Source organism: Equus quagga, chromosome 8 (assembly GCF_021613505.1).
Source record: "Equus quagga isolate Etosha38 chromosome 8, UCLA_HA_Equagga_1.0, whole genome shotgun sequence".
Taxonomy (NCBI): Eukaryota; Metazoa; Chordata; class Mammalia; order Perissodactyla; family Equidae; genus Equus; species Equus quagga.
In genome coordinates this window covers 126,576,172-126,588,392 of record NC_060274.1, presented here as the reverse complement: position 1 = coordinate 126,588,392, position 12,221 = coordinate 126,576,172, and the positions used below count along the sequence as shown (strand labels likewise).

The window sequence follows — 12,221 nt, the reverse complement described above, 5'->3', positions numbered from 1 at the left end:
GATGAGATGAACAGGTACAGTATTGGCACCAGAGATGATAAGAAGGGATGCAGACCTTTGTGATTGTGCTCTAGGCCACACCCCCAAACCCTGGGAACCCAGGCTTCCCCAGGAAAACAGGCTTGCTGGGGAGAAGCAGCTGCAGAGACCGCACCACTCAGCATTCTTTGGGTGGGCCTCAAACACACAGTACAGGTGTGGGGTTCCACATGGGCTGCCTGCCAGGGCTGGGAGCACTCACTTCCAAGTGGTTCTTCTCCAGGGCCCACCCACCCCAAAAGGGCTTCCCAGGAAGCTGATGCTCATTTCAGGGAGGGCAGGCACAGAGTCACCTTCTCAGACTGCTTTGCTGACAGAGGCAACTTGAGTAACCAGACGCCATTGACGCTGACAGCTGATGCTGCATTCCTGCCTCAACAGTTCTTGCTCATATGTCATCTTAGGTCCCCCATCTCCTCCAACCACAACAAAGAAGAAAACACACACAAGTTACAATATGCCCAGAGCAACAGCCACTGGGTGCGGGACCCACACCAGGCTGCTGCGTTCATCTTCAGCCTGCCTCCCCCCAAAGAAAGAGTAGGAAATGGTAAACCACTCTTTAGCATTTATATAGCAGCATACCTTTGGGTAATTTTTATTTCAGCAACACAGAAGCCTTTGCTAGATGTTGAGACTACAAAGCAGACCAATAAGTTTGTATTTATCAAAGGCAAGAATACATTTTCAAAGGCATTCTGTTGGCTAGGGAAGAAGGGACAGGAAGTACTTATAGGACATATGGACTGGAAAACAGGGACAGGACACAGCAGTGTCACTCGAGCCAAAAGCAGGCAGAATTTCATGGGAAACATCATCGGCACCAGACGCGATGGAGCGCAGCACGTTTCGGCCATAGGCTCCCAGGCCTCCGGTTGACCACGCGTACCTTACAGATATCTGTAGCTCACTCCTCCCTGGAACTTTCCAGCGCCTTGGTGTTCTGCCACTCAGATCTAGACCCCTGGCCTGCCTCTCAGGGTGCTCTGTCCTTGGACTCAGCAATTTCTTCAACCTTATTCCCCTCCCCTAAAAACACCCTCTGGTGTGTCTGGAACAGCCCCCGGAACCCTATGAATATGGCACACTCAGGCAGTCCTACCCCACTGTTACCTCCTCACTTGTCCCAGGTCTGGAACGTTCTCTTCTCCAAGGAGAGCCACTCCAAGGCCCCTCTGATTTTCCCAGCCTCACCTCACTCCCTTCTGTTTGTCAGCATTTTGTCACAAATGTCCTTTGCTTCTCTTCTTACCCTCCAGAGCAGAGAGTGACAGCCTCTGCCTGTCTAGTTTCCAGCTAGAGGCAGAGGTAGGACCACGGCCGGCTCCCAGCTCGTCGAGGCGGGCGGCCCTGCCTATGGATAGTGGACACCGGAACTGTCCCCAACTCTGAACTGGCTTCTCTGCATCTCTTCATGAGAAAATGGAGCACAGTCAGGAACCTGCTGGCATGGCTTTGCTTCTGATCATTAAAAAGCACATGGGAAGCTAGAAGCCACGCCTGGCCCAAGCCCAGACAGTCACTTGTTAGCCAAAAACCGCAAGTCAGGCCCCAAACCTGAGTCTGACAAGGTCTCAAACGAGGCTGAGAGACCCCCCTCATCGTCTCACCGTCAGCCACTTCCCACACCGGGAGCAGGACCCCCGCTCTCCCTCCTTGCTGGGTCTTCCCTGCCCCCGCCCAGCCAGCTTTTCAGATCTTACCTTCTCCTGACAGAACTGGCGATGCATGGATTTCCTCAGAGAACCCAAGGAAGCCAGCGTCTCAACTCCACGTGGGCCTCTAGACCACCCAGGCATGTTCACCATGGCGAACGCTGAGGAGTCTGAATAACTTACTGCAAAGTTAGGCTGACAACTTTTGAATATATTTTCCACCGTTTATTTCTGTCTGTATCATCCATCTTAAAAGAATGACAACAAAAGATTTCCACCCATTCACCCTGGACTGCTGTCCAAGCTTTACGAAAACGATTAGTGAGGACGTCGAAGGCTTTCAGCCAGTCCCTCGACAGCAACAACGTGACCACCTCCCTCAGTCACAGGAGCTTCCAGCGACTCCTGGAAAGGCAGCAAGTGTCAGGAACATCTGGCACTTGACTCATTCAGCACCTGGCTGCTGCCAGCTGTGTCCTGGTCTGGAATGGGTGTTCATTTAATGCACATCTACAGAGGAATGCGTGGTGCGATGAGAACCGTTATTTGAGCCATTAAGAGGCTAACTACATACCTTTAGAAATAGTCTTCTGTAATACAGATATACCAAAAAAGCCCCACAAAAATCTGGAGAAAATATATCTTAATCTCTGATAGGTATCTTAGCCAGCAGTGAGTTTAATATGACAGCATAGCGTCTGAAAATGCTAATTAAAAATAAGTTGCTTTGGTTAGCATTTAACTTTCCCATTTAATAAAAGATTTTATTTTTGTAAAGAAGAATTCTGAGCACATATAAATTCTGAATTTCGAGTGCACATTTCACTAAACTAAGAGCATAAAACACTGATGTTTCAGGCTAAAGGTGCCTGCCGCCATCTGGTATGGCTGCTGTAGCCGATGCCTCACTGGGAGGCCCACTGAACGCTTGGAATGGCTGAAGACTTAAAGGACATTTCAGGGACAGGGCAGAGAGGTGAAGCAGGAAGGCAGAGCTGCATCATGGAAAGAAGGAAACGATCAGCAGTGGGCTCAGGGGGGCAGGAGAGCTGGGCAAGATAAAGAGGGGGACCCAGATTGGGAGCCTTCCCTCTCCATTCTCTTCCTGGAGACCTTCCCCAGTGGCCACCCTATTTTCAGACCTAACTGCCCTTCCCGTTTCTGGGTGGAAAATCCAAGCAGGGAGGGCACAGTTAGGGCCGCAGAATCTGAAGGCAGCCAGGAAGCAGCAAGAGCAGGCCAGAGAAGGCTCCTTCCCCCAGATGGCCCCTAGAGACCAGCACTGCTCCCACCCGACGTCTCCTCTCAGGACCTCGTCCATCTCCGTTCCCTGCCCGCCCCAAGCAGCACTGGGGCAAAATCAGGTAAAAAGGAAGAAAAAAAGAAGATCTGCATTAGGCTTTTCATAATGATAGGATTTATAAGCAGAAACTTAGTACTTCTTTCTGTTCATTATTTAGTTTTTCTTGGTTGCTGACTTTATATTTTCTACATAGCATAAGTACTCTGCAATAAGAATTTCTTCATCTTCCAGAGTTGAGTCAAGATAATCTTCTTCATGTTCTGGAATATCTTCCAATATTTCATTGACGGCCTCTGTCTCCATATCTTCATCTGTTGAGGCACTAGAGGCAGCTGCAGTAAAGGAGAGTAATGAGTGAGTTCAGGGAACAGAACGGAAAAAGGAGAAAAAGCCACAGAAACACAGCACTGATCCGCGTCAGCCTCGGCTGTGCCTGCCCTGGCCACACTGTCCGAGCCCGCCCTTCGCAGTCCCCATTTCAGCCTAAGCGAAGTCACGTCCCCCACCGGTCAGCTTCGGGTTTAGCAGAATGCTCTGCTCTCGGTCAGAATTCAGACACCTCAGACCCACCTGCAGAATCGGAAGGGGACGTGGACGGCGTTGATGAAGAATCTTCCGCCGAAAACTGGAGGTCGGGAGGAAGACTTCCTCCATTGTGGGCAAGGGTCTGAGCTGCCAGCTGGACGTTTCCCCTGAACACCCTCAGGGCAGCTTCGGCCGCTACCGCTTCAAAGCCCATGTACACCAGCTAGGGGAGGACACAGGGAGGTGGCGGTCACTGCCAAAGGACTTCAGCTACACGGAGCTGACACACGTCCAACACGCCTGTCCCCCGCATGCCCAGCTGGACAGCCTTATCTTAGAGGGAGTATGTTTTTAAAACCCCCGGCATGCATGTACCGCTGCCTTCTTACACACACCGCTCTTTAGCCCCAGCAGGCATATGAGGCGACCTGGACAGGATGGAGGAAGACTTGTGCCTACTATGTCAGTGCCCAGTCGTCTTAGAAAGGCAGTAAGCTCATGGGCCAAGAGCAAAGTGCTATACAAACTTCGTGACCAGTACCATCAGTTAAGTGGCCACCACGCACCAGGTGTACTAATGTGAAGGGGGGCAAACGTGGACAGAGTCACCAGTGACATCCTTTTGGGTCACAGGTGGAGAAACGGGCTGACAGAACCAGTACGGGTACCTGAAGTGGTGGACTATGAAAGAGGAGGAAAGCCTGAAGAAACAACACCTTCCAGCTGCTTCCTCCTCCTTCCTACTCTTGAAGGAAATCCTCCTGCTCTGCTCCCACCGCTGCAACCGGTGTGGGCCTCGGAGGCCCCACGGCCAGGCCTGGGCCACACCAGGCACCCAGGGAGCCAAGGACTCAGCCCTGTCATGTCACCAACCTTGTCTCCCCACCCAAGCCCACGCAAGGCTGCACATGTGGAGAGGGCGCCAGTGCATTTCACTTACTTGGTTGATACTTTCCTGGGAAGGACTTTCTTGACAGTTGTTGGTTTGAGGATCCGAATCATTTAACCACCACATCTGAGGATTACTGACAAGAATCTAAAAACACACAGGAATCCCCTTTACTCAGCACCAACATCTGCTGACTTAGAGACTGAGCGCCCAGTGTGTGCTAGGCAAACAGATGAGTGTAGGACACTGGGGAACTATGCAAAAGGTGCTAGGGCAGCAGAGAAAAGGGACCCGGACCCAGGCTAGGGCCCAGGAGGCTGGTGTTCAGAGAAGGCTTCCTGCCAAAGGTCACAGCCAAGCTGAGGTTTGAAGGGTGAAGATGAGCCAGGCACAAAGACGGCTTCTGAGGAAGCAGGAAGGGATGAGAGCGAGGGCAGAAGGATTCCAAGAAAATGGGGACCAGGTCACAAAAGGCTAGACACAGAAAGGTTTCTTATGCAGTGCAGAGTGCCCAATGTCATTTCTCTCTGGCAGGCGTCATGCTCTGGATTTAAAAGGTCAAGAAGAGTGGAGTTCTTTTGCCCTTTGATTTCTGTCACACAGTACCTACTGTTAACTTTAAAGTACCCTTTTAGGGCATCTCCCTTTAAACACTAAATACTACTATGTTGGTTGAATGTATTTATGTACTATTTTTATAATTAAAAAATACAGGGACCAGCCCAGTGGCATAGCGGTTGGGTTCACACATTCCACTTTGGTAGCCCAGGGTTTGCAGGTTCGGATCCTGGGCGCAGACATACACACTGCTCATCAAGCCACACTGTGGTGGTGTCCCACATACAAAATAGAGAAAGAGTGGCACAGATGTTAGCTCAGGGATAATCTTCCTCATCCCCCAACAACAACAAAAAGGACATATATTTTAAAATGCTGGGGCCAGCCTGGTGGCGCAGCGGTTAAGTTCGCAAGTTCCGCTTTGGCGGCCCAGGGTTCACTGGTTTGGATCCTGGGTGTGGACATGGCACTGCTTGGCAAGCCATGCTGTGGCAGGCGTCCCACATATAAAGTAGAGGAAGATGGGCAACGGATGTTAGTTCAGGGCCAGTCTTCCTCAGCAAAAAGAGGGTTGGCAGCAGATGTTAGCTCAGGGCTAATCTTCCTTAAAATAAAAAAATAAAAAGTGCTGACTTGTGGGGACTTCCAAGGAACAGGATGGGAGGTCTTGAGGATAAAAGGCAAAGGTAGGGCAGCCCCCACTGGCTGGAGGATCCAGCGTGAACTCCTCAGCAGAACAAACAAAATGACCCCCGCCCACCTGGCCTGGCCTAGCTGTCCAGCCCCATCTCTGGCCATTCTCTGCCCCGTCCCACTGCCCCTGCCTCAACAACCCCGGCAGCTCCCCAAGGTCCTGCTCACTCCTGCCCTTCCCGCTGCCCCTGCCTCTCTGCCTAAGAGCTTCTCTCCATCTGCCACCCGCTCCTGAGTCCCCCACTCAGCTGGAGGCCCTGCTCCCCACAGGGCTGTGTGGGGGTCTCCCTGCGGGAAGTTGTGTCTCCCAAGTCACCTGCTGAGATTCAGCATGGCCCCTGCCCCACTAAGTATTCCATTTGCTGCTTGAACAAAAACTGGAAAGGAGTGGACCCAAGTACAGTTCCTTCTCATCTGGATCCCAACCGGTTAGTCACTTCTGAGGATTTTTTTTTTTTTTTAAGATTTTATTTTTTCCTTTTTCTCCCCAAAGCCCCCTGGCACACAGTTGTGTATTTTCAGTTGTGGGTCCTTCTAGTTGTGGCATGTGGGACGCTGCCTCAGCATGGTTTGATGAGCAGTGCCACGTCTGCACCCAGAATCCGAACCGGCACAACCCTGGGCCGCCAAAGCAGAGCACGCAAACTTAACCATTCGGCCACGGGGCCGTCCCCTGAGGATTTCTTTAAAAAGCCCCTTTGCCAATATGTACTACTACTGACTAAATAAAATAAAACTAGATATTCAAATAAAACATTTTAACTTGAGAAAGTTATACTAAAGCTTTAATCACCATTTTCTTCTTCCATGTTACTGTTAAACTCCTATTGCAAACAGAAACCTCACACAAACTTCTGCCTGCGGGCTCTGCTGGCTTGTGGACAGGCACGAGGTGGGGCCCATCATTCTAGCTCTGTCACTGGGTGGAGAACAAGAGAGCTCTGGCCCTTAGATCCAAACCAGGAATGAGGAAGAAGGCCCTCATTCAAGGAGCGGGGCTCTGTGCACCAGGGAGGGACACCCTCTGGAGGGCAGCTTCACCGAAGGGGGGCCCTGGGCCCGAGGCAGGTGCTCAGGGCAGGCCAAGAGGCCCGGCAGGGAGCCGTTACCTTCAGCGCTTCGTCCAGGTTCCCGCTGGCCTGATGGAGAGCCTGCCTGGCTGCATGGGTGGAGTAGCCCATTCCTTTCAAAGAGTTTATGTTCTCTAGGCGGCGTCTTTTCTTCTCTTTTTCCTCTTTCCTTATTTGGGCCAATTCCTTTAGGAAAAAAGCAAAGTCACTGAGTTAGGAATTGAGAGTGTGTAGAAAGCCTTCTCAATCTGTGCTCTGAAGGATTCCCAGGGTTGCCAGGCAAAGTGAAAAACAAAGGAAGAGAGGGGAGCCTCTCTCTACCTGTCTCCCCCAGTAAGCGCATGAGGGCTCCCAGGGCAGAGACCAGGGGTGCTGCTCCGGGTCAGACCAGCGGGAGCTGGAGACCTCAGTCCAGGTGGAGAAGGGAACACCTCACACTTACCATCACCCGGCCCCAGCACAGGCCAATCAGCACCAGCAAGCTCATGGCTGCCTGTCCCAGAGGGAGGCGGACGGGCCCTCTTCCAGGGACGGCGAAGAGCTTCCTGCGTGGGTTGGAGGGCTTCTCGGCCTTTGATGAATCACCTGGGAGCTTGCTAAAATGTGACTCTGAATGTGTGTGTGTAGGTCCTGGGTGATGGGAAGGCTGCTGATCCACTGACCACACTCTGGAAGCAAAGACTTAGGGGCCTTCTAGGGCCTATTAGTCTGTTTAAAACTCCCAGAATGCTCAACATCAGGTGACAAAGGTCATTTAATCCCATGGTTCTCAAGCCTGAGTCTCGGGGCTGTCTGGTGGTGCCCTAAGAGCCTGAGATGGGGTGTGGACGGCTCTAGTCTCCTCTCCTCTCCCATCCCAGCCCCAGCCAGGAGAGTTCTGAATTTATTTTGAAAACAAATATTTAAAAAAAGGAATTTTGCTGCTTAAAAAACAACTACACTAAAACAAGTTTAAAAACCATTAATTTAATCCAACCTCATCATTTTGCCAATGAGAAGACAGAAATCTCTCAAGAAAGTTAAATGACCTGGCCAAAGTCATCACCGACAGAGCTGGGACAAGGGCTTCTGCACAGTTCCGGAGATGGTCAGTCCTTGCCCTGACACAGTGAGAAGAGTGAAGAAAACAGCTTTTTCTCCTTTGCCATATCTATTCCTACCTCCATGGCTCAGCCCAAATAACAAGTGCCCCTTCTGCACTCTGATAGCAGGAACGTGGCCTCATCTCTTAGGAAGAAAAGGTGAGTTTCCATCGTCTCCGTGGAACCAAACATGCCGAGCCAGCAGCAGGACTAGGTAGAACAGAGTAACTGTCCAAAGCCTTTCCAGGGCTGTGGGCTCCTTATACCGTAACTTCCTGTGCACAACATGGGAGAACCTACCAGTGAGCAACCCGGACTGACCATGGCATCGTGGCTCTGCCAGCCAGTGCCCTTCACCGCCACTTCATCTGCAACAGGCCTTTCTCCTTGTCTCTACCTCCTTGACATCCTCTAACTGCCTCCTAGGCCAGTCTCCCCCCGCCAACCCCTTCTGCACAGGCAACAGGCTTGGTCATCTCACTCACCTACTCCAAACCCACAGCGGCCCCGTCCTCGATCCAAGCGGGCCCAGTGCCTTATTCTCACAGGCAGGCCTCCAACTCCCTGGCCCCCACACCTCCAAGCTGCCCTCACCTACTCCAGCCACACAGGCCAGCAAAATTATTCTGTGTCACTCGCATTTCGACTTTTATTCACACATGCACCCCATGTAAAATGCCTTTACCCCGCCCATCCTCTGCTTTCAATTCCAGCTTCTTCCATTTATATTTCAAAAGGCTAAGAAACATGCAAAACATTCAAGCAGAGAAAGACCCTGCCATCCAGCAGTCACAGGCTTCAGGCATTCTCTAATTCAGATCTGACACGCTGGAGTCCCAAAGAATGCTTTTTCTTTAATTACAAATGTCTAAGTCAGTTTTCTTTTAGTCATGTAGATAAACATGAGGAAATTAAAGTACTTTCTGATACTTTTCTTTATACTAGAAAGAATTAGAAAAATACAACAGGCCAAAGAAATGACAGTGAGTACTGCATTGAAGTATTTCATGGGTACAGTAGAATCAAACCTTACGTGAGAGAATTATGTCCTAAACTCAGGGTGAACGGCTACGTATGGGCAAAATGAGCGGTGAAAACCTGAGGAAGCAGCTGCCACGCTGTGGTTCGCAGCCTCTTAGGACGCCAGCACTGCAAGTGATCTCGGTTTCTTGAGTCTCCGTTTCTGTGGCCAGATGTGAATCTGGTCTGCACTCAGGGCCACAATGTACAAAAACGACAAGCTTCTAGGAATTACACATTACCCTCAGGTCAGTTGAGAGGCCCAAACCCAGAGCCTGGGCACTGAGAGGGCAGCAGACTCCTGGGAGCTTATGCTCCATGGGACACGGCCCTGGTCTGCCCTCCCTGAGGTGCAGGAGGCTGACCCGGCTCCCTGTGTCTGGGCCGACCAGTCGAATCAGGTCTCGGCATTCCCTTGGCCACAGTGGCTGGCTCAAGGGGGGCCAGTCAGCGAGCAGCTCAGGATTTCTCTGAGGATTCCAGGACCCATATTCTTAGTGTGATGGGATGACAGTGATAACACAGAGGGGACAGACGGACAGACACCAGGAACTCAGGGACAGGGTGAAGCCAGTGAATCAACTCACCTGAGATCCATCCCACCTCTGGGCTCTTTACAAGTAGGTAGGCCAGTAAATTCCTCCCCCGCCCTTTTTCCTGTGTGTTTCAGCCAGTGTGAATTGGGCGTTTTGTTGCTTTCAACCAAAAGCATCCTAACTAACACACACCCACTGAGTGAAGAGTGAGCAGGGTCAACTGCACTATATATACAGTTGTTTTTCCTTTATTTTTCCCAAGGGCTTATAGCTTAATTCATTAAATGCACGTCTGATACGACTCCACTATTTTTTTAAAAACATTTATTTTTGCTATTTAGGAAGTGAAGTGGTACCTTTCACCACTTTATAAATCTCTTGGCTTTTCAGAACCCTTTGTAAAAACTCATCAGAATGCTATTCTCCAATGGAATATGCAATATAGAAAGTGCATGAGAAAACCAGTCTTAGTTTAGATTTTACCACTGATTTGACCCATGACCCCAGAAAACTCTGAGCCCCGGTTTTCTCTTTTGTAAAACTAGGCATATTAGACATGGTAAGATTCCTTCTAACTCCAAAATTGTAAAGTTTTTTTACTGTACTTATTTCTAAATGTTTATTTTTTTATTGACGTATAACTGACATACAATGTCCTATTAGTTTCAGGCGCACATCATCGTGATCTGATATTTATATATGTTATGAAATGATCACTGTGACGAGTTACCATCAGTCACCATACAAAGTGATTACAATATTACCAACTATATTCCCTGTGCTGTACATTATATCCCCACGACTTACTAATTTTATAACTGGAAGTCTGTACGTCTTCATCCCCTTCCCCTATGTCACCCACTCCCCAACCCTTATTTCTAATTGTTTTAAATGACTATAGTTTCGTCCCTGTACTTTCATAATATAATGTTAATTGTTCCTATGATGTGACATGTTTCTAGGCAAGAATGCCATCCCAAATTATAACAATGGCCCTATGGGAAAACACACCCCCTATAAAACAGTTTCTAGAAATATACTATAGTAAAAAAAAAGAGAAAGCAGACTGCTTGGATAACTTATAAACTACTTGTCACCATAGCAAGAAATAAAACTAAGGAAATTGTGCTGTCTGAAAACTGACTCAATCAAAAGGGACAAGTTTCTCCTGACTTCCCGGTCTGAGGTGATAGAGAGTTCCTTGTTGTCAATACCTACTATGGAATTATCTTTTTCTGTTCTTTCATATCCGAGAGCTACGGCCCTTCAGAAACAGGCCTGCTCTGCCTCAAATTGCACACCTACTCAAAGGCACAGGCTGACAAGCGCCGCCGAGCCCACGGTAAGGTACCTCTCTGCGGTTGGTAATGTGGGCGGCTGCGTGATCCACATTCCCGTCACATGCCCTCAGGCCAAGCCGGGCTTCCTGGGCAGTAAATCCCAACTGCAACAAATTGTCAACTTTTGTTGGATCGATATATAGCTCTTTAAAGAGTTGATGTGCCTATAGACAGGGAAAAATATAAGAATCATGCAACTATAGCAACATTAAAGCTTAACACCAAGCTAAAGGCAAAGGAAAATTAGACAGTACTCAATGTGAATTAGGGCATGCCAGATTTTAGATAAAAACTCTAAATGTGACCTATTACCAACTCGTACGAACACAAACGGCCACCACTTTCTCTGCTCACATGACTTTATGTAATATAACATGAGAAAATAGGCTGAGCATTGCGGGAGGGGCTGGTGTCCGTTATCTCCTCCTTTTTTTAGTAAAATCCCCCAGGGTTGAGCTGTGCACACGGCATTTATCACCCTCCCTTGAGCTGGGTGTAGCCAGGTGGTTAAGTCTAGGCCAATGGCACGCAGAAGTGACAGGCGCAACTTCTGGGTCTCCTCTCTGAAGAGGCTTACCCTGGACTCTCCTGCCCCCTCTGCTGACTGGAAGAGGCACTGACAGGCGCTGCCTTGGCTGCCACATGAGGCTCCCCTGCCCTGGCCCGCTCACCTCTAGCCGACTAGATGAGGGACAGGGAAACTTGCAGTCAATCAAAGTCCCTGCCTTTCTGAGCATCTTGCCTGTAACCCTAACAAATACAGATACGTTTATGGTACATGTGCAGGAGAGGGAATGGGCGAGAGAGGCATGTTCCTCACAAGTCACTAACTACTGAGTTTATAAAATACTTAACTTCTGGGGATTTAAAAAAAAAGTAGGTGCAAATGGTTACAACTTTGGAGTGTGCATTTGCTTACCTTACTGAGATAGTCACAAGCCACTTCACCATTCCCACTGAGATAATTTCGGATACCCTGAAGCAAGTAAAGTCTTAAAAACAGTATCTTCTCTTTTCCACAATTTCCCTAAAATTATTGGGGGAAAAAAGGGATAAAACTGTCTTATTTCTAATTATAGGTCTTGACTACTCACACCTGTAATTCCCTTCATCTCCCCAAGGGCAAAATGGCATTACTAAAATGTGTATATCTTCACTATTGCTGACGGCAAAAGTGAAGATCTCAGGGTAGAATGACATCCCTGTCCCACAGAGAAGAAACAATGTCAGAAACCTCTCTCCAGACCCCCAGGACAGTGGCCCTTTTGAGGGAAGTATGCAAAATAGAGGAAAGTATGCAAAAACCCAAAGCAGGAGTATCGTGTGTTGCCTTGCAATTCCCAGGCAGAATTCTGATGACTTGTGGAAATCACCTTAGAAAAATCCTTATTCAAATCACGGTTCTTGAGCTGTGACTCATTCATGTGAACTGTTACTGTTCACAATATCTGTTCTCCACATTTAAATCTTTTATTAGACTCTACAAACACAGTCACCAGCTCTCTCAGTCA

General features: G+C 49.0%; 1 protein-coding gene across 3 annotated transcripts in view; it reads right to left on the bottom strand.

Moving 5' to 3' along the window:
• Positions 1 to 1,904: 1,904 nt before the first annotated feature.
• The window catches only part of NUB1 (negative regulator of ubiquitin like proteins 1), a 29,518-nt gene continuing 19,201 nt past the window's right edge, over positions 1,905 to 12,221 (bottom strand). For all 3 annotated transcript variants that reach the window (XM_046669530.1, XM_046669531.1, XM_046669533.1), the window contains exons 10-15: positions 11,630 to 11,737; positions 10,722 to 10,874; positions 6,772 to 6,918; positions 4,463 to 4,558; positions 3,568 to 3,745; positions 1,905 to 3,329 (exon numbers count right to left, since the gene is read on the bottom strand). In XM_046669530.1, the coding sequence (XP_046525486.1) occupies positions 3,151 to 3,329; positions 3,568 to 3,745; positions 4,463 to 4,558; positions 6,772 to 6,918; positions 10,722 to 10,874; positions 11,630 to 11,737 (861 nt within the window). In that variant the 3' untranslated portion in view covers positions 1,905 to 3,150. The remainder of the gene's footprint in view (positions 3,330 to 3,567; positions 3,746 to 4,462; positions 4,559 to 6,771; positions 6,919 to 10,721; positions 10,875 to 11,629; positions 11,738 to 12,221) is intronic.